General features: G+C 40.9%; 1 protein-coding gene across 1 annotated transcript in view; it reads left to right on the plus strand.

The window, feature by feature from the left end:
- The window catches only part of GOT1 (glutamic-oxaloacetic transaminase 1), a 36,144-nt gene extending 23,354 nt beyond the window's left edge, over positions 1-12,790 (plus strand). Inside the window, exons 8-9 of the mRNA XM_004467145.5 lie at positions 1,794-1,936; positions 11,993-12,790. Coding sequence (XP_004467202.1) covers positions 1,794-1,936; positions 11,993-12,132 — 283 coding nt within the window. The 3' untranslated portion in view covers positions 12,133-12,790. The remainder of the gene's footprint in view (positions 1-1,793; positions 1,937-11,992) is intronic.
- The last annotated feature ends 9,365 nt before the right edge of the window (positions 12,791-22,155 follow it).

Consider the following 22,155-nt stretch of genomic DNA (forward strand, 5'->3'; position numbering starts at 1 on the left):
TTTGGGAAACATAGGAAGGAATTCCTGATGGAATAAGAATATCCAACTTTAAATTATAATGACAGCTTTTGGATTTCTTTTTCTCATTCTCTAATTTACATATATTTTTTCTTATGTTGAAACTAGTTTTTATCTAGTAACTAAATCTGCAATTTCTTTTTAATTAGGCCTGGTAAAATATATTTTCCTGTCTATATCAGCACCTCAGTGAAGTGTGAAGTAAAGCATTACTGGTATTACAGTCAGTATACCCATGTCTAGCACTGGACTCCATTAGTAAATACAGTTCTCTCCTGCCTGGTAGATGTAGTTCTCTCTTCTGCTCATCTGTCCATCCATGTACCCATATACCGTAATTGGCAGGTCATGATTCCTTTTTTTTTTTTTAATTAATCACAATTTTTTTTTTACAATCAATGGTATTTGCTTTAATCACTTAGTTATGCATTCATCACTTCAATCATTATTAGAGCATTTTCATTATTTCTATTATAATAATAATAAACAAAAAACAGACAAACAAGAAAATTCCCCACTTCTCAATCTCTCTCTGTTCCCCCCACTCAGCATAGCTGCTGTTTCTAGCTATTCTATCCAAAGTGTATAATCAATGGCTTTTAGTATAGTCACAATGTTGTACATTCATCATCTAAAAAATTTTAGAATAATTTCATTAAACCAAATTTAAAAAAAATTTTTTAAGTTGCTTAGAGTAAATAAACATTACATAAAAAATAAAGGAATTCCCATATGCTCTGCTCCCTCCCTCTCCCACACTTTCCCGCATCAACAACATCCCTCATTGTTGTGATAAAATATACAGTGGCCTGTATCTGTCACTGCAGTGTCATTCAGGACAATTCCAATATCCCAAAAATGCCCCATATTACACTTATTCTTCCCTGTCCCATCCCTCAGAACCTCTGATGGTCACTGCCTTTATATCAATGATAAGAGTTCTTCCATTGCTAGAATAATAATAAAGGGAAGCGGACTTGGCCAATGGATAGGGCCTCTGCCTACTACATGGGAGGTCCGCGGTTCAAACCCTGGTCCTCCTTGACCCATGTGGAGCTGGCCCATGCGCAGTGCTGATGCGTGCAAGGAGTGCTGTGCTACGCAGGGGTGTCCCCCACATAGGGGAGTTGCACGCGCAAGGAGTGCACCCGTAAGGAGAGCCGCCCAGCGCAAAAGAAAGTGCAGCCTGCCCAAGAATGGCGCTGCACACACGGAGACCTGACACAAGATGATGCAACAAAAAGAAACACAGATTCCCGGTGCCGCTGATAAGGATAGAAGTGGTCACAGAAAAATACACAGCAAATGGACACAGAGAGCAGACAACTTGGGGGGGAAGGGGAGAGAAATAAATAAAAATAAATAAATCTAAAAAAAATAAAGTGCAGTACTAAAAAAACAAACGATAATAAGTCTATACTAGAATAATAATGTCTATTTCAGTCCATTGTTCATTCCTCAGTCTTGAGGATTTGGGGATGGTGATGCCCACTCTGCTTCTAATTGAGACGGAGCTTAGATCCCATAGGGCAGATGGATGGGACTATCTTGCTTGCAGTTGCAGACTCTCTGTTCCTTTAGAAGGTCATTGTCCATCATCATCTCCTTGTTAGTTGTCCTGAGTGAGTCCAACAAACTGGAAAGTAGGTGTTGCAGCTCTGCTGAGATTCAGGGCACCACTGGCATATGGATTATAGATTAAATTTCTGTTTTTAAATCTCTGTGTACAATCCTGCCTGTCTAGATTGGAATTTATATCACTGTCTTCTCTTCAGGACAGAAAATGTGAAGACCATGGCTGACCGGATTCTGACCATGAGGTCTGAACTCAGAGCACGATTAGAAGCCCTCAAGACCCCTGGAACCTGGAATCATATCACTGAACAAATTGGAATGTTCAGTTTCACTGGGTTAAACCGTAAGTGGCCCCTGCCATGTCAAGTACCCATGTACAAGGTAGACATTGAGTACTCTCTTGGCCAATGTTTTTGATCTCACCTCCATTAGCTATCAGCTAATTAGTCATCTATTGCTTTGGACCAGAACAAGTTAGGTTTTCTCATTGTGTCCTACCCATCTCTTGAACTCATTGGTCTTAGAATATCATTGTCCTGCTGATCCATAACCAAGACATTTCATATGCATGGGCTGAGAAGTGGCTCAGAGCCAGTGCTGGAAAACAACAGAATTTAGAGCTTGGAGCCTTGATTTATGATAAGTCTCTCATAGGTACTCAGGTGCCATTTGGCTTTACCTTACTCTTTTTTATTTATTTATTTATTCATTCATTTAAAAATTTCTCTCCACTCCTCCATTGTCTGCTCTCTGTGTCCATTCGCTGTGTGTTCTTTGTCTGCTTGCATTCTCGTCAGCAGCACTGGGAATCTGTCTCTTTTTGTTGCTTCATCTTGCTGCGTCAGCTCTCTGTGTGTGCAGCGCCACTCCTTGGCGGGCTGTGCTTTTTTCGTGCAGGATAGCTCTTTTTGAGGGGTGCACTCCTTGTGCATGGGGCTCCCCTATGCGGGGGACACCCCTGCATGGCCTGGCACTCCTTGCGCGCATTAGCACTGCGCATGGGCCAGCTCACCACACAGGTCAGGAGACCCTGGGTTTGAACCCTGGAGCTCCTAAGTGGTAGGCAGACTCTATTTGTTGAGCCAAATCTGCTTCCCACTTTACCTTAATCTTAAGTATAAATACTATATATCATTATTGAATGACCTAATTTCTTAGCATGTCTTTCCTAGTCTCAAAGAGTGAACCTCAAAGAACTTACGAAGTTATCTCTTCACTTCACAGTAAATACAAACTTAGATTGGTAATTGAAATTAAGTGCTGATTAAAAATCCAGTAGGTAGCCATGCATAATCTTGGTCAGCTATCAGTAGAGCATATCAGCAATCGGCAGTTCCTACTGATGACAGAGGAGTCATTCATTTAATAATGACCACCTACTGGCTACACCTCTGGTCACATAGTATAGATATGGCCACTTACCTGCATGTAAAGCTTCTGGTCTGAGTGGCTTTAGGAGGGGATGTGTGACTAATTTGAGTAATGGTGGGACATCAGAGGCACCAGGAGGTATTAAAGCCAGGACTGCCAGAGTACTGGTTTGAAATGGGTTCAGAAAAAGTCAATGAATTAAATATAAATAAGAAAAGTGGTAGGAATTTTATTGTAGACCCTTTGAAATACTTTGGGGTAAAATAAGGGTACCCAAGAAAGTAAAGAGATATCTCAGTTAGCTATAGATGTCCTCATGACTATGGAAGGGGGGTATTAGTTCACTTGAATAAGTAAAATTTTGAAATTGTAAAAATTTTGTGTGTAATGAAAATGGTCTTTAGTAGTAATATTCTAAAAGCTTCCAAGATGGTGATGTCTCCCCATAAATATCCATATCCTCCCCCTGTTGCAACATTAGTTTTATTATGAATTGAAAAATGACAAGAATAGACTGATAGAAAGGTTATATTTTTAGCACTTAGCACCATTTACTTTTTAAAAAAAACATGTTTTTTTAAAAAATTCCAACATTTTGTGAGAAAAATTTAAAAAAAATTTTTTTTTCTTCATTAGATAAGTTGTGAGTTCACAGAAAACTCATGCATAAAATACAGGATTCCCATATGCCACCCCACCATCAACATCCAGCATTGGTATGGAACAATTGTTATAGTTGATGAAAGCACATTTTTATAATTGTACTATTAATTGAAGTCCATGGTTTAATTTAGGGTTCACTGTATAGTGTAGTTCCATGGATTTGTTTTAAATTTTTTCTTCTATTACCATATATATAATCGAACATTTCCCCTTTTAATCATGTTTAGATATATATTTCAGTGTTATTAATTGCATTCACAATGTTGTGCTACCATCACCACCATCTATTACTAAAACATTTCCATCATTCCAAATAGGAACCCGGTACATTTTAAGCCTTAACTTCCCATTCCCTATTCCCACCCCCATCCCCAGGTAACCTATATTCTAGATTTTAACTCTATGATTTTGCTTATTCTAGTTGTTTCAAATCAGTGAGGTCAAGTACTATTTGTTCTTTTTTGTCTGGCTTATTTCACTCAACATGATGTCTTCAAGGTTCAGTCATGTTGTCGTATGTATCAGGACTTCATTTTTACAGCTAAATAATATTCCATTGTGTGTATATACCACATTTTATTTATCCATTCATTGGTTGATGGACTCTTGACTTGCTTCCACCTTTTGACAATTTGTGAATAATGCTACTTTGAACATTAGTGTGCAAATATCTGATCTTTGTTATTTCCTTCCTTCTGCTTGTTTGAGGTTTTAATTTGCTCTCTTTTTCTAATTCTTCCAGTTTTGAGGTTATGTCTCTGATTTGAAGTCTTTAATATTTTTTTAATGTAAGCATTTAGAGCTATAAATTTCCCTGTCAGCACTGCCTTTGCTGCATCCTATAAGTTTTGGTATATTGTATTTTCCTTTCTCCCTCTCTTACTGATTTCTAGCTTCATTCCATTATGATCAGAGATTATACATTATATAATTTCAATTTTTTTTCCCCATGGAGGCATTTTATTTGCATGTATGTTTTACATTCCTAGAAAAAGAATCCCAGGATTTTTTCTCCTGTGTTTTTTTGCCGTGCTTCCTTGTGGTCCATCATGACTACTGAACTTGTCAGTACAATGAAACCAAACTGATGGAATAGGAACAGATTATTACTGCCATTTTTCTAAATCAAATCTGCGACTAATCTCTCCACACTTGTTTAGCCTCCCTGTAAGGTTCACAACAATTTTCCCAGCTCTGTGATCATCAGTGATTTCAAATCCTCCAATGTAACTATGCTTCATCATCACAGTTAGAAACCTTATGATGACTTTGGAGCACGGCCAGATAAGAACCTGGCATTTGCCTCTCTTCTTGGCATTGTTGATGCTCTTATGTGCACCATTGTGATGGCACAGAAAGCTGGCTGAAAGAACTGATTTCAATATTTTTAAATTTATTGAGATATGTTTGTAACCCAACATAGGTTCTGTCCTGAAGAATTATCCATGTGCACTCAAGAAGAATATATATCTTATTTTTGTTGGGTGCATTATTCCTCATATGTCTGTTAGGTCTAGTTGGTTTTTTATCATTCAGGTCCTATACTTCCTTTTTTTTTCTTTCTTTCTTTATTTTTTTAATGTTACATTAAAAAAATATGAGGTCCCCAAATACCCCCCACTCCCCTCACTCCACTCCTCCGCCCATAACAACAACCTCCTCCATCATCGTGAGACATTCATTGCACTTGGTGAATACATCTCTGAGCACTGTTCCACCTCTTGGTCAATGGTCCACACCATAGCCCACACTCTCCCACAGTCCACCCAGTGGGCCATGGGAGGACATACAATGTCTGGTAACTGTCCCTGCAGCACCACCCAGGACAACTCCAACCCCCGAAAATGCCCCCACATCACATCTCTTCCTCCCACTCCCTACCCCCAGCTGCCACCATGGCCACTTTCTCCACACCAATGCCACATTTTCTTCGATTACTAATTGCAATAGTTCATGAATAGCATATCAGTACACTGTAATCCATTCCTTAATGATCTTCTGACTAGATATTCTATCCATTACTGAAAGTGGTGTGTTAAAATCTCCTACTATTAATGCAGAACTGCCAATTTTCCCCTTCAAATCTGTCAGTATTTACTTCATATATTTTGGGCTTCTGCTGTTAAGTGCATATATATTTATGATTGTTAAAACTTCCTGTTGCCTTGTCCCCTTTATCAGTATGTCATGACTATGTTTGATTCTCATAAATGTTTTTGTCTTAAAGTCTATTTTATCTGATATTAGTTACCCCAGCTCTTTTTTGATTACTACTTGCATGGTATATATATATTTTTTTCCTTTCACTGTCAGCCTAATAAGGTAAGTCTCTTGCAACAAGCATATGGCTTTTTTCCACTCTGCCAGTCTCTGCCTTTTGACTGGAGAGTGGAATCCTTTCACATTTAAAGTCACTACTGATAATACAGGTCTTTCTTTTGCCATTTTGCTACTTAGCCTTTGTAAGCCTCTTTTGTCCTTCACTTCTTTAAAGCCTACTTTCGTATTTGTTTGCTTTCTTTGTGTTGTACCATATTGCGTGCTTTCTCATTTTATCTGGATATATTTTTCATCTGTTTTCTTGTGTTCCCATAGGGCTAAAATTTAATGTCCTAGATATATAACAATTATATGTTCTTTGATACTAACTTAACCTCAATAGCATGCATGTATACTTTTCCTATACTCCTCTATTCCCCTGTCATTTTTTTGTACTTGTCACCACTTATATCTTTGTACATTATGTGTCCACAAATACAGATTTATCATTACTTTTTATGCATTTGCAATTAGTGCCTGTAGGAATTAAGAACTGGAGTTAATATACCTTGTGCGTGAATTCAAACTTATCTAATTCTATATCCAAGTGTGCCTAGTTTCTAGAAAGCCAATTAAGTGATAGAGGCCCTATAGGCTTTGAATCTTCAGAAAAGATGTAGACTGAATATGTTTTCTAAGTTATATCCAGACAGAATGTGGGCAATATGTTCATTCAAGCTTAGCTGGTATTCAAACAAACCCCTAAACCCTAAAAAACTAACAAAGAAAGTCTTTTTGACCTCTAAACCTCTCTGGCCCCACCACATGTGTCTCTTGTATAGAAATAACCTAAAGGCCCTACTCTGGGCTCCGTTTTTTGGACAGGAGTCCTCTGGGCCCAGCCAGTCAAAATAAACCTTTCTTCTCAGAGAATTCCTATGTCTTAGCCTTCAATACGCAGTCACTGAATCCTCTCTGCTTCCACTACACGGCTGCATACAAAACAGTACAATATAATCATACTGGCATTTATTATTACACATGTTATTACATTTACCGCATGTCTTTATTTCTTCATGCTGCTTTGAACCACTGTCTAGTGACCTTTTGTTTCAGTCTGAAGATCTCCTGTTAGCATTGCTTATAGGACAGGTCTAGTGGTGATGAGCTCCCTCAGCTTTTGTTTATGTGAGAATGTCTTAATCTCTCCCTCATTTTTGAAAGAGACTCTTGCCAGATATAAAATTCTTGGCTGGCAGTTCTTTTCCTTCAACACTTTTTAAGTATTCCAATCCATTGCCTTCTTGCCTCCGTGGTTTCTGATTAGAAATCGGCACTTAATCTAATTGGTATTCCTTTGTATGTAACATGTTGATTTTCTCTTGCAGCTTTCAGAAGTCTCTCCTTGACCTTTGCATTTGATATTATAATCAGTATATGACGAGGTGTATTTTGCTTCACGTTTATCCTATTTGGTGTTCTCTGAACTTATTGAATGTGCATAGTCACATCTTTTGCTCAGTTTGGGAAGTCTTCTGTCATTATTTCTTTGACTCTTCCTTCTGCCCTTTCTCTCTTCTTCTTCTAGGACTCCCATAACATATATATTGGTGTGTTTGATGGAGTCCCATAGCTGTCTTAGGCTATTTTCACTTTTATTATTTCTTTTTTCTTTCTATTCCTCAGCCTGACTCATTTTAAATGTCTTATCTTCAAGTTCACTGATTTTTTTTTTGCTTGCTCTAATCTGCTCTTGAAATCCTCATGAGCACTTTTTTTTTTAAAGATTTACTCCTATCCATTTCTCTCCCCTTCCCCGCCCATCCACTGTCTGCTCTGTGTGCCCATTCACTGTGCGTTCTTCTGCATCCACTTGCATTGTCAGGTGGCACAGGGAAACTGCATCTCTTTTTTGTTGCATCATCTTGCTGCGTCAGCTCTCCATGTGTGCTGCACCACTCCTGGGCAGGCTGCACCCTTTTCACACAGGGTAGCTCTCCCTACAGGGCGCACTCCCTGCATGTGGGGCTCCCCTATGCAGGGGCACCCCCACGTAGCATGGCACCCCTTGTATGTGGCAGCACTGCTCCCAGGCCAGCCCACCACATGGGTCAAGAGGCCCTGGGTGTCAAACCCTGGATCCTCCATATGGTAGGTGGATGCTTCATTCAGTTGAGAGCCATGTCCACCTCCCCTCATGAGTATTTTTCATTTCAGTTATTGGGGTCTTTAACTCCAGTAGTTCTGTTTGGTTTGGTTTAAAATTTCTGTCTCTTTACTAAAGCTCTCATATTGTTCATTCATTGTTTTCCATGATGTCCTATAGTTCTTTCTCTGTACTTTCATCTCCTTAAGCATTTTAAGATCATTTTTTAAAGGATTTGCTTGATATAGCCACATTCTCGTCTTCTTCATTGGTGTTTTCTCTATTTCTTTTTGATGGGCCCTCATTTCCTCTTTGTTTTGTACTCTTTTATTGCACACTCTACATTTTACTATTTTGAAGTGTTAACTCTGGGATTTACTCCCAGCTTGGTTTTGTAACCAGCCAGTGATAAGACATTTTCTTGAACTTCAGCCCTCCTATCAGGAAGGTCTGCCCAAGGCAGATGCACTGTGCAGGGTCTTTCCTGTCTTACTTGGCCTCTGTATTACCCTGGGCCTTTGCTTGTTAGTAAAGTTCCTCCATTTGTTTGGTTGTTCTCTCTGTTTCCTAGGAGATAAACTTCCCTCTCCCAGGTATCTGAAGCCAGGAGGTCTTTCTCCCAGACTGTCTGCCTCTATAGTTTCTTTTACATTCCTTTCATTGTCTTAGGCAGCTTTTGCCTGGAGGACAAATTATGGGAGGAGGGTCATCCCAGAGAGGACTTTTCCTAATTCAGTCTTTCCCAGCCAGAACAGGGCCAGGGACCCACAAACGGGGTGCAGACTGTCTCCAGAGAACCATATGGAGGGGGTTAGGAAGGGTGGCCAAAACTACTCTAAGACTCCCCAAAGCTGAGCTTCCTTGGCCTGTCCAGCACATGCAACTGCTAACTTTCCCCCTCAGCCCTGAGGAAACCCTGTGCCTGCAAATCTCCACTGCCTCCACCCCTGTCTGGGGAGAGTTGAAATAATGGCTGCCACCACCTTTGTCCAGGGCAGGGTTGAAACAGTGGCTACACTCAGAGCTGTAACCCAGGAATCTGAATTTGCTAGTCAAAAGCCATGATCAGTGATAGGCTGTCACACCACTGTACTTGATGCAAAGGATTTTTATGTTCCTTTCAGTCAGTGGCAACCTGCAGTGAGAGTGGGGCATGATCGCTGGTAGCCACCTTGTGGAGAGAGCAATTTACAGTTTTTTACTGTAATTTATCAGGAAACACCTGTAAACTCACTACCTAGTTTCTACAGTTATCATTTTACCGTACTTCCTTTTATCACATTTTATCCATCTATCACTACAGAGGCTTTTAACTAGAAATCTGGATGCACTTTAGGAGATCTGTGAAACCCTGAAATTATATTTTAAAAATTGTGTAAGTGTATATTGGCCTTTTTTTGTAATAAAATTCCCTACCTTTTACTAGTTCTTAAACTGTGATGCTTTCCTTGCCCCAAAAAGTAGAGAAGTTTCATTTTTATGAAAAAAAAAGGTAGTGCATCCCTGTTACCACAACTGCTGCCTCCTGGGCATAGGCCTGTTTTTTTCCCCCTTAAACTTTTTATTTCAAATAAAAATAATACAAACCCATACAGAGAACTCCAGCATTACCACCCCTCCCGAATACCCATATCCACCAATTTTAACATTTTACCACATTTGCTATATCCATCCATCCATCAGTTTACTAAACACTTGAGAGTATATTCTATACACCATGCTCCTTGAACACGTAATAACTTTCATGTACATTTCTTAAGAATAGGATATTAATTTATATAACTATCTTAAGTATAATTATCAAGTTCAAGAACTTTAACATTGATATAAAGCTTACAGTCTATATTCCAATTTTTTTGTATGTCCCAATAATATCCTTTTGGGCCTTTTTTCCTCCAGTACTAGATCCAGTCCATTCTGTATTGACTTTACTGAACAGTGGAGTGCTCCTGGTGTGTGAGGTTAAGCTTTATTTCCTTTGATGACTCTTAATTTACACATTGAAATCCAGTCAAGGCTGCTCGGGAAGCTTGCTTGCTTTGTTTCTTTGGAGGGGCACACAGGGAGCCTGGTGGAGAATCCAGGTTTCCCACTTCCACAGAGGGACAGCACAGTGTCATGGTTAAGAGCCCAGACTCAGGAGCCACATTGCCTGCGTTAAAATCCCAGAGCCACCACTTACAGCCGTGTAACCTTGGGAAAGTTATTTAACTTCTCTATGCCCTTTCTGTAACATGGGGATGATAAGGTTATTATCAAGATTAACTGAGTTAATATAAAGTGCTTAGAACAATGCCTGTCACAACATGTTTGCTCCTCTGATTATTTTGATTTTATTATTATTACTCCATTCTGTCAAATTGGAGGTATCGTGAAGATGAAAGTCTTAGGTGAAAATCAGTAAAAATTTTGTAAGAATGCTATAGGGATTGTAGCATAGTGGAAGTACAGGCAATCCTTTCCTATTTCATATGTGATGCAAGAGAAAGCATTCCTGCATCTCTTTGAAAGAGTGTATTGAGAAATGAATGAAAGTCTGATGATGCCAGGTCAGAGACATCTTTGTTTTTTTTTTAGCCTGTTGTTTTATTCACATGGCATCTATTAAGTACCCATCCTGCATGGGGCACTGAATAGTGTACTGTAAAAGTAAAATGTCAAAGGGTGTTGCTTCTAGGTCCTCAGTAGAATCCTCAAGTGTGTTTCATGTTGCCTTCTCTGTGCCACAGAGCAGAGCCCAGGATAGACAGAGCTAGCCATTCTCTATTCCGGTCCAAGCAGAGAGGAATCTTTTCCTGTTTTACAATGGGTTACACCCCCAAACTCTTCTGTACCTCAGTCATTTGAAAATAGAAATACACTTTTGCATAGACCCACTGTTACAAATGGTGCTTGGCTTCCCAGGCTATCCTACAAAATTTCTTTGACTTATAATGTGGTCACATTATAAATTACATAAATATACAAAACCTGTATATTGACAGAAAAAAACTAGTAGAAAACAAAGTTGTAATTCTAGTAATAAAACAGATAAGAAACAATGAAATTTAATCATTTAAAAACATATCTTTAAATTAAGGAGAATGTACAGGTTGAAGTCCACCTTAGGTCGTGCTGAAGGGACTTCTGGCACTTTTAGAGATTTCATATTAGAGCTTTTTTTTTTTTTTTTTTTTAACCTACAGAAGCATCACTAGCATTATTCCTAGACTTCTCAGACAAAGTTATTTGTTGGTAATTACCAAATGGAATGACGTGGTAGAGGTGATTGTGTCAGAGCTAGAAGTAAGTGGAAGAAAGGAAAGTAAGCTTAAAAAGAGGATTGTGTGTGTTGGTGAAAGAGATGTTATTAGAGGTTAATTCTACCTGAATTATTAGTGGTGGGAAAATAGAGGGGGGTGTGTGTTGTGGGCAGGGGTGGCATGGATTCATTTCTATAGCATGGAGAGGGAAAAGCAGTAGGGAAGATGCTGGATCATGCTTTTTTTTCCTGCAACCATCATGTACAACTGTTGGACCCAGGCATCTTAGTGGATTTCTGAAAGGTAGAATAAAGCAAACAGAATAGAGAGGAGATAAAGGAAGCATTTTCTAACCAGTTTGTCATAACAGTGGAATATTCTTAAGTCTGATGGTCACTGTTAGTTGACAGGAGCATCCAGATGAATGTAATGGATGAGATTTGGTTGGGAGGTAGTCCTGGATTACAGTTCCTATCAGGAGCAGGTAACTATAGCCATATTGAGCTCTCTGGGGATTAGACAGTTAACTAACAAGAGATACTTTCTGGAATCCAGTTAGTTTATATTCCTATATGTCAGTTGGATGAAATGGTTCCTTTTGTTTTGTTTCTGTCTGTTAGGGGGATAGAAAGGGAATTGTAATTATCATATCTATTGAACCTCCACTATTTAAATGATTCTGACTACTCTGATTCTGTCTTCTTTCTGTTTTCAACAGCTAAGCAGGCTGAATATCTGGTCAATGAAAAACACATCTATCTGCTGCCAAGTGGTCGAATCAACATGAGTGGCCTAACCACTAAAAATCTAGATTATGTGGCCAACTCCATCCATGAAGCAGTCACCAAAATCCAGTGAAGAAACACCCTCCAAACCAGCACCACCAAAGTGGTTCTGTGTCCCGTGTGTTCCCTGCCTGCACAAGCCTAGCTGTCTATATCATGTCGTAGAGACTACTAAAGGACTGAAATGCCTGAGCTGGTGAGGCTGCCTGTTTCAGTGAAGAGAGCATCCCTTGTGATTAGAGCTTTTGTGGAGGTCAGAGCAAATTAAGGTTTTTATTTAAGAAGAATAAAAAGGTACTTTGAGCATGATATGTCAAGAGATATTGCCCCTCTCGCTAGAAGCAGGAGAGTTGCCCGCGGTGCTCATCTGCTTTTCCGTGTTGATTCTGTGTAAGGTATAGCCCCAAAGATCAAGGTGTCTCAAGGAACCAAGTATGAGTGTGTGGCTATTGGCTGTGTCATTAAAACTTGTCACCTCAACCCAGAGTGTCAGTCTCCCTGCTGTCTCTGCATGGTTGTGTCCCTTCGCTTTTGTTCTTTAGGGCAACCATGGTAATATATTTATATCATGACATGCATACACACACACACATATTTAATGGAAACAAGTTTCCCAAAATAGTTTTTACCTTTGCTATGTGTGGTGCATTATGTTATTTTCTAGTCCATTCTATTCTATTGTTCTATTTCACACAGAAAAAGGAAAAAATAAATGACAATGCTGATCAAGACCTATGGAATTGATTTTGTGATCCATTGAGTCTGTAACCCATGTTTAACATGAGTGCTTTAGGGAGATTTACTAGTGGCTAAAGCAAAAACTAAAATATACTCTCACAGTGTACCTCTCTTTAACCAGCTCACCAGGCTGTGACTCTAGGCCAGTTTTCTGGGCTTATGGTTTAGAGGCCAACTGTCTTCTTGTATTACTTAAGAAACTGATTCATAGAATCATAGGAGGGTTGATATTGTTGGTGGAAGGCTTTGGGTTCTGGGCTCCAAGGTTCTTGGCTTATGTCACTTAAAAGAATTACGTACACACCATAGGGTAGACAAGGGAGTAAAGAGTTTATTATGAACTAGGAAAAGAGTACACAGTCCTAGACATGCTACAGGTTGGGTTGCATGCATGGGGGCCCCAGGTTAAGCCTTTTTAAAACCTTCACTCCTCTCCCCCTTCTTAATGTGGGGAGGGGCCCCAGCTGTTTGCTGTGCTGATTGGTTGCCTTACGATCCCCGCATTTTAGCTCTAAGAGACCCAAACAGGAAGCCTGTTTGGGGTTATCCAGGGCTTCTCCTTGACCCCAGAAAGAGTTCCACATGGGAGCTCACAGTCAGGACCTCACGGAATCTTTCTGCCAGCCTTCCCCTCGGAGTTTCCAGGCAGGGTCTCATGGCCACGGTGTCTGCCAGGCATGTTTTCTGCCGGGTATTCAGCCGTGACCCAAGTCTTCCCTTTCCCTATTCTAAACTGCCTCAACTCCCCCCTCAGAAAGTTTACACCCTTATTCTTACTGGGGAGCTGAAGGCCAATGGTCATTCTTCCATAGCTGCTTCCTGTTGGTTAGGGGGCATTAGGCCCTACCTGATAGAGTGTAAACTCTCTGGCTATTCTATTGATGATGAAGAAAGGCAAGTCCAGCACCATAGTTGGAACTGGATGAAATCCCTGCATGACTAATACCTTATGGAAGGTGTTGATTCTGGAAGAAATAAACTTAGTTAGAATTTAAGATACATTGTCCTACTAAAAGGATAAAGAAGATAGTGGTAAGCAGGCCCAAAAAGGAGGCCAGCCATGACATACTGGACCATGAGTGTGAGAAAGGCAAGTTATCTTCAGGGGCTATATCCTCCCAAAGTTGATGGGAATCAGCATTCCTTGAGTTCTTTTATGCTGCTGGTTAACTCTGGGAGAGATTGTGGTAGACCTGCTGGGTTTGGCATAAACTGCCAACCCCAATTTTCCCATGGTGGTGTTTTATGCCTAGGACAGGTCGGAGAGGTATGAAGAGAGGCACTGCCCTAGACATAAACTCATAAAGACCATGTAGGCAACAAGACAAGTATATGGCAAGCAAAAGAAAGTGCTTAAGAGAGCATGTTCATTAGCTACTTAGGAAATGAATTAAGTTTACTAACACTTTTAACATGTTCAATATCCTGTATATTTTCTAGAACAGAAGAGATTACATTCATCAGAAATATAGGTACAGTACTTAATACTAACCAATGCTCAGATCAAAGCACAAGTACCTCTTTGAATTGCAGTTAATAGATCCAAGCTCCAGGTTTGTAATACCGTACATGTTCTCTCTCCATGGGAGCAGGCCATAATGCCAATTGTGTTTAAGTTCTATCACATTACTCTGGTAATTATTGCTCCACTTGGTATATCCTTTACACAGTCAGCATGCTGCAGCACTGTTGGCCCTTGGAGAGAAGCTCCAGTGCCTCACCAGCCTGGTGCATAGCACCCTTTGTCATTATAAAACAGAACCAGTCTGAAGGCAACGTCTGTTGTAAATCTGGCCATGTTGAGCCATTGCCAGCTGCTGCAGGAGTCTGAAACAGCAACGTACTCTCCATCCACTTCAGGAACATAACCAGAGATGTAGATAATTGTTTTTGGGGTCTTAGTGACCAGCCTAGCCAACAACTCAAAAGGAGAGGCACCATACAGTGTAATAAATGGTTTTAATGCACAAGAGAATTTCACAATATTGAAATCTCTTAATTTTTATACACTTTCTAAATACTTCCAATGCAATATATAACATACCAAATGAACATAACTATTTATTTTACTACCTTGCTTTTTACTTTTGCACCTTTGGCACAATAACATTAATTAACAGGTATTTTACTTTAGCTGTACAGGAAAAACTAATTTCTCCATTATTTTATGAAAATCTAAGATTCCCAGTAGAATCAAGATTATCTTTTCCTTACCACCACTTTAATATGCAGATTGAGGTGGCCTCTGACAGGCTTCCCTGTGATGAAGTACTTTTTGTTATTAATTTAGGTTTCCAATTAATGACTTCCTGGAATTAGCCATTCAAATGCTTCTGCTTAGAAGATGCTTTTACAAGCTCCCTATAATTAGCCATAACCACATAGACTAGTTACTTTACCTTTAAATAAGCTTACTAAATTATAATTAGCAAGCAATGAAATTTACCTTTATCCCTTTAAGTCTTATGTTCCTCATTATGTTCTGTGAAAACCAGTCATTTTACTTTATGACAGATCTATATTTCATTAAACATGAAATTACAACTTTCATCATCTTAAAGATTTAATATGTATAATGCTAATTTATCTAATTGGTATCCTATAAACCTAGGGAGATTACACCCAAACTAAATAAAATTGAAACTGTTATTGTTTATGCAAGGAATATTCTTTTTTTCCTTCACAGGAGACTAAAACCTTTTCTTTAATAGAATTCTAAAATTGTGAATAACTTTTTAAAATATCTTTTTAATTTATTTTTAAAAGATACTTAGATTATATAAAATATTACATAAAAAATATAAGGAATTCCCATATGCCCCACCCCCCACGCCTCCCACTTTTCCCCATTAACAACTTCTTTCATTAATATGGTACATTGACTGCAATTGATGAACACATTTTGGAGCATTGCCACACAGCATGGATTATAGTCTACATTGTAGTTTACAATCTCTCCCACTCCATTCTGTAGGTTATGGCAGGATATATAATGGCCTGTATCTGTCTTTGGAATGTCATTCAGGACAATTACAAGTCCTGAAAATGCCACCATATTACACCTCTTTTTCCATCTCCCTGCTTTTGGCAACTCTAGTGGCCACTGTCTCCATATCAATGATGTAATTTTCTTCCATTGCTAGAATACCAATAAGTCTATAGTAGAATACCAGTAAATCCACTCTAGTCCATATTTTATTCCCCAATCCTGAGGATTCTGGGATGATGATGCCCACTCCACCTCCATTGGATTGGGGGCTTCGATCCCATATGACTGATGGATGGGACTCACCTACTTGCAGTTGTGGACTCTTTTGGTTCCTTGGTGTAGTGGTTGTCAATCTTCACCTTCTTGTTAGTTGTCTGGGTGAGTCCATTGAACTGGAAAGTAGGTATTGCAACTCCATTGAGACTCAGGGCCTAATAGGCACATGGACGGCTCTGAGATTCAATCTCTTGGACATATAACTACCAACTCCAGCACCAACTGTTAGTTCAAATAGAAGAGCCAGACAAATGCATGTGTAGAGATATCACATCTGAGTAGTCCAACTCTGTCACACTTGGGAGCACAAACTCCAAAGTAGGGCCCACTGGCAAGGCGCCAAACTCTGGAGTTATCTGCCACGACCATAGGACCTAGGTGTCCGCGGAGCCCTCAGGAGTCCCACTATTTGGGGTAGTATCTACTTTGGCTGTCTATAAGATCCTATTGAGATGTGCATAAGCCCTCCTGACTCACTTTGAAGTCTTTCAGCCATATAAACTCACTTATCTTTACCTTTCCCCCCTTTTATTCAAGGTCTTTTTCTAGTTGCATTACCAGCCAGTTCTTGGTAGTAATCCCTCAGTGCCAGGGAGGTTCATCCCCAGGAGTCATGTCCCATGTTGGGGGGAAGGTAATGCATTTATATGCTGAATCTGGCTTAGAGAGTGGCCACATTTGAGCAACATGGAGGCTTTCAGGAGGTAACTCTTAGGCGCTCTACAACACTAAGTTGCAATTTCAAGAGCAAAAGTCTCATAAACATAGTGAATATCAAGGGCCCATCAATGGACATCCTTCTTCACTAGTCATTGCCCCTGTACTTGGGGAATTGTTGCTGATCCATTAAAAAAAGTGTGGCAGAGTTCCCCAGGATAGGAATTCAGTATTCTTTTGGTTGTTGTGTGAATCTCTACCCATTGTGGTAATGCCCCATGAACATCTGAATGTATTTATATACCTTGTATGTATGCCCAGGTGAACTTCCTCCCATGTATCCCCCATCGCTGATACCCCACACCAATGATCCTCCCCTGCCATAGTTGCAACCCTTCTGTGATCCAAAACTTCATAAAAAATTAAGCCAAGAATATTGCCAAATTCAATTAATACAAAGTAAAATAGTAATGATAAGTTTAAAGATAAATGAAATACATAATAATGTAGAAAAACTAAAATAAAGTAAAAAACAATTGAGGTACTAAAAAATGAAAAATATTAAAAAATTTTTTTGACATTTTGCCTTTCATTATTGTAATATTTTACAATATTGTAATATTGTAATATTGTAATTGTTTTCCTGTATGTACAGTGGCATTTTCTTCCATTTCTTCCCCAGCATCTTACTTTTTTTCACTTTGTCTTCAAAGAAGTTTTAGGTCACAGTAAAGTTACATACAGAATATAGGGAACTCCCATATACCCAACATCCTCCCCCTTTTCATGAATAACTTTAAGTACTGAATTTAATTGTAATTTAGAAGAGATCTTCCATTGCTTTACTCACTGAAATTTGACAAATGGATTATTAACCACTCTTATTTTAAGGCTTTTATTTTTTTAAAGATTTATTTATTTATTTATTTCTACCCCCCATTTCCCCCATTGTCTGTTTTCTGTGTCCATTCACTGTGTGTCCTTCTGGGTCTCCTTGTATTCTCATTAGGTGGCCCCAGGAACTGATCCAGGGACCTTCCAGAGTGGGAGAGGCAGTTATTCTCTTGTACCACCTCAGCTCCCTGGCAGGCTTTTTTTAAAAAAGTTTTTTTCCCTTCCCCCTCCCCCTCCCCTTGTCAGCCCATCATGTCGCTTGCTGTCTTGCACATCTTCTCTAAGAGGCGCTGGGAACCAAACTCAGACCTCCCATGTGGTAGGCAGGAGCCTGAGCCACATCCGCTTCCCAGTATTGACATTTAAAGACTCAATTTTCAGTTATCTTTCACCACTATACAATTTGTAACAGGTGAACCAAGAATCTGATTTTCTAGGAACAAGCAGACTGACAAAGTTAAACACAGATTTAAAAAGTTAAACAGGTTTAAAAAGTTAAACACAAAGTTAAGCACAGATTAAACAGAAGAAAGAATTTTACACATTTAGCATAGGGAAAGACTTGACAGAAGCCATTTTCCAGGAACTTTTTAAATCTTAATTGATGGCATATGAGAAGGGTTCCTTATTGTACAGGGGAGAGGTTTAATAAATGACCTAGGGAAGTGGATTTGGCTCAATGGATAGAGCGTCCACCTACCACATGGGAGTCCAGGGTTCAAACCCAGGGCCTCCCAACTTGTGTGATGAGCTGGCCCACGTGCAGTGCTGATGTGTGCAAGGAGTGCCCTGCCATGCAGGGGTGTCCCCTGCATAGGGGAGCCCCACGTGCAAGGAGTGCACCCTGTAAGGAGAGCCACCCTACACAAAAAAAGTGCAGCCTGCCCAGGAGTGGCGTCGCACACACGGAGAGCTGACGCAGCAAGATGACACAACAAAAAGAGACACAGATTCCCGGTGCCGCAGACAAGAATACAAGAAGACACGGAAGAACACACAGCAAATGGACAGAGAGAGCAGACAAGGGGAGGAGGGATTGGGACGGGAGAGAAATAAATTAAAATCTTTAAATAAATAAATAAATAAATAAATAAATAAATAAACAAATGGCCTAGATCTTGATTCCCCCAGTCACTTCCCTTATTTTTAGGTCCAAGTAAAGTGGCTCCCCCTGGTTGATGCTTCACATGTGGCTTTAGGTTCCTTCCCTCCTCCCTTGGGGCAAGACCCCATGGGTAGGGGTGGTGAGGTAGTTTGGGGCCAGGTTCCTGCTGACCTGGAGCCTGGATTTGGGTAACCCTGAGATGACAGTGACTTTAATGGCAGCAGTTAAAAGTGGACCTCTTCCAGATGCTGAGCCTGCCCCTCCTTGCCTTCTCCATCTTGGCAGAGTGGTCTCGATTGTTGAAAACTGAGAAGGTGGTTTCTAAAAGGGAGTTAATGGAAGTTTGGGGGCCCAGGGAAAGTTTTATCTGAGGCAGGCTGGCTTCTGCCAGCTTTCCTTGAAATAGCACTGGGTTTCTAGGTTCTGCCTCTGAGTAATTTCCCTGAGCCGACAATTGAGCAGTTTGATAGCACATTTTCTCATTTCTTTAAGGAGAAATGACCATGTGGTTTCTGAACCTTAGGTCTGTCTGTCCTCTCTCTCTCTTACACAGGTTCTGTTCCCATACGGAGCCCACTGCCGGCTGTACTGTAGTCATGTGGTGTGGCAGGAAAAGATTAGCCTCTTCCTTTTTTGACTCAGAAGGCAGGTTATCCTAATTCCTGAGAAAATGCCCCAATGGGAGTCTTCTGGAATGCTAGAGAAGCCGTGCCCATTGTTCTAGGCAGAAAAGGAAAAAAGTCTATCAGCTGATCTGGTGTCCCAGATCCAAGCCTAACTGAACTTTTAGCCTCCAAACTGAAGCACTCAAGACACTTAAGTTTTGGGGGATGTTTGGAGTTGCTTCTCTGGTTCCTGGCATGCCGGAAATTGCAGAGATCAGGCGCCTGGGTGTCCCCAGGGCAAACTAGGTCTTGGGAGAAGTCTCGACCTAGGTTTTGGACCAAAGCTACCAAACTACATTATTCTTCCTAGAAAAGGAGTTGGCTTGCAACCTTTCTTTTGGACTACCCTTGCAGAGGCATTAGAAACATTGGCTATGAGAGAGACCACAACCATGGACCAAATTTGCAGTTAAACTGGACATTAAGAGGCCCACTCAAAGCAGAAACTGATCTGCAACTTACAGGCAAAAAGCCTCCAGGGCCCCGGACATAATGGATTAAGAGGAACTTCAGGGTCTCTTGGGGGCTGAATAAGAAACAAACCTCCGGGCATGGCTCAGGGTGAGATTCTCAAGTGGGGGCATCACTAATATAACAAAAGAGGGCAGAGCCAGGCTTTAGTTAGAAAGCCTAGGTTCATCGATCTTTGGTGGGGGTAGGGGAGCATTATTTACCTCTTTTATCTCCTGGCTAGCTCACCAAATATGTTAGCAGAAGGCTCTGGGTTCTGGGCTTTTAGGTTCTTGGCTTATGTTACATAAAAGAATTTAAGGACACACCATAGGGTAGGCAAGAGAGTAAAGAGTTCATTAAGAAACAGGAAATGAGTGCATAGTCGTAGGCATGGACTATGGGCATGCTGCAGTATGGGTCACATGTGTGGGGGCCCCAGTTTAGGCCTTTTTATTTTTTTATTCCCCCCCCCCACCCCGTTGTCTGCTCTCTTGAGTCCATTTGCTGTGTGTTCTTCTGTGTCTGCTTGCATTCTCAGCTGCACCGGGAATCTGTGTCTCTTTTTGTCGCATCATCTTGCTGCACGAGCTCTCCGTGTATGCAGCACCATTCCTGGGTAGGTTGTGCTTATTTTCCCTGCACTGGGCATCTCTCCTTGCGGGGCACACTCCTTGCGTGTGGGGCTCCTCTGCACGGGGGACACCCCTGCATGGCATGGCACTCCTTGCACATGGCAGCACTGCACATGGGCCAGCTTACCACATGGGCCAGGAGGCCCTGCGTTTGAACCCTGGACCCATTTATGGACGCTCTATTAGTTGAGCCACATCTGCTTCCCAAGTTCAGGCCTTTTTAAACCTTCACTCCTCTCCCTTCTTAATATTGGGAAGGGGGCCCAGCTGTTTGCTGTTCTGATTGGTTGCCTTCTGATCCCCTCCTGTTAGCTCTCAGGGGCCTAATGAGGAGGCCTGTTTGGGGTTATCCAGGGCTTCTTTTTGACCCTGCAAAGAGTTCCAGAGGGATCTCCTGGCAGCCTTCCCCTTAGGAGGTTTCCGGGCAGGGTATCATGGCCACGTGGTCTGCCGGGCATGTCTTCTGCCAGGTCTTCAACTGTGTTCCCTTTCCCTATAATGACCTGCCTCAATATCACTCAGGGTGATTTTAGAATACCTGACTTTCCGCTGCAGCTGAGGTACTTCCTAGTCTATTGAAGCAACAATAGCCACTTAAATATAGATCACTTTTTTCAGAAACTCTAAGGGACTTTTTGCTTTTCCATATTAACTCCTGTCCCCTCCCTCCCCCAATCCCTTGATACAGTGTTTCTACACAGGATATCCACACAGATCCTTCCCCATTCTGGTTGGATCCCTGGCTTTCCTTCTGAGCACACTCCTACAGTGTGCCTTGTACCCTGATGTGTGTTAGGGCCTGCAGGATGTGAGCAGACTTAAAGTGATTAGATGACCTCGTGCTAATCTCTTCCTTGCTTTCCATTCTAATTTCCTTTTTTTTTTTTTTAAAGATTTATTTATTTATTTCTCTCCCCTTCTGCCCCCCCTCCCCCCGCCCCCGTTGTCTGTTCTCTGTGTCTATTTGCTGCATCTTGTTTCTTTGTCTGCTTCGGTTGTTGTCGGCGGCGCGGGAATCTGTGTCTCTTTTTGTTGCGTCATCTTGTTGTGTCAGCTCATCGTGTGGGTGGCACCATCTCTTAGGCAGGCCGCACTTTCTTTCTAGCTGGGCGGCTCTCCTTACGGGCACACCTCTTGCACATGGGACTCCCCTACACAGGGGACACCCCTGCGTGGCATGGCACTCCTTGCGCATATCAGCACTGCACACGGGCCAGCTCCACATGGGTCAAGGAGGCCTGGGGTTTGAACCGCGGACCTCCCTTGTGGTAGACGGACGCCCTAACCACTGGGCCAAGTCCCTTTCCCCTAATTTCCTTTTCATCAATATTTGTTCTGCTTCCAATTGAAATATTCTTGTCCTTTGTAAGGGAAGACAAAAGCAATATAGGAATCACATAATTCTACCTCCTGTTAATCTTCTGATATTCTCCCTAAACATAGCTTTATGCCATGCATTCTCAACAAGGATGATATTACCTCTGAGAGGGTAAAAATTGGTTCTTAGAAAAAGAAAGCCTTAGACTTTCAGAAGGTTTGGGTCTTCCAAAGCGCAACCCTACCTGGCAAAATCTTAATCCTATAGTATTTAACTTCTCTTGTTAGGAAGAATTTAAATTTAATTTTTCTTCTTAGAGAATGTTAATGAAAAAAAGGTTAAGAAACACTGTTTTATACCAAAGTGTTA

Source organism: Dasypus novemcinctus, chromosome 6, assembly GCF_030445035.2.
Source record: "Dasypus novemcinctus isolate mDasNov1 chromosome 6, mDasNov1.1.hap2, whole genome shotgun sequence".
NCBI classification, from domain to species: Eukaryota; Metazoa; Chordata; class Mammalia; order Cingulata; family Dasypodidae; genus Dasypus; species Dasypus novemcinctus.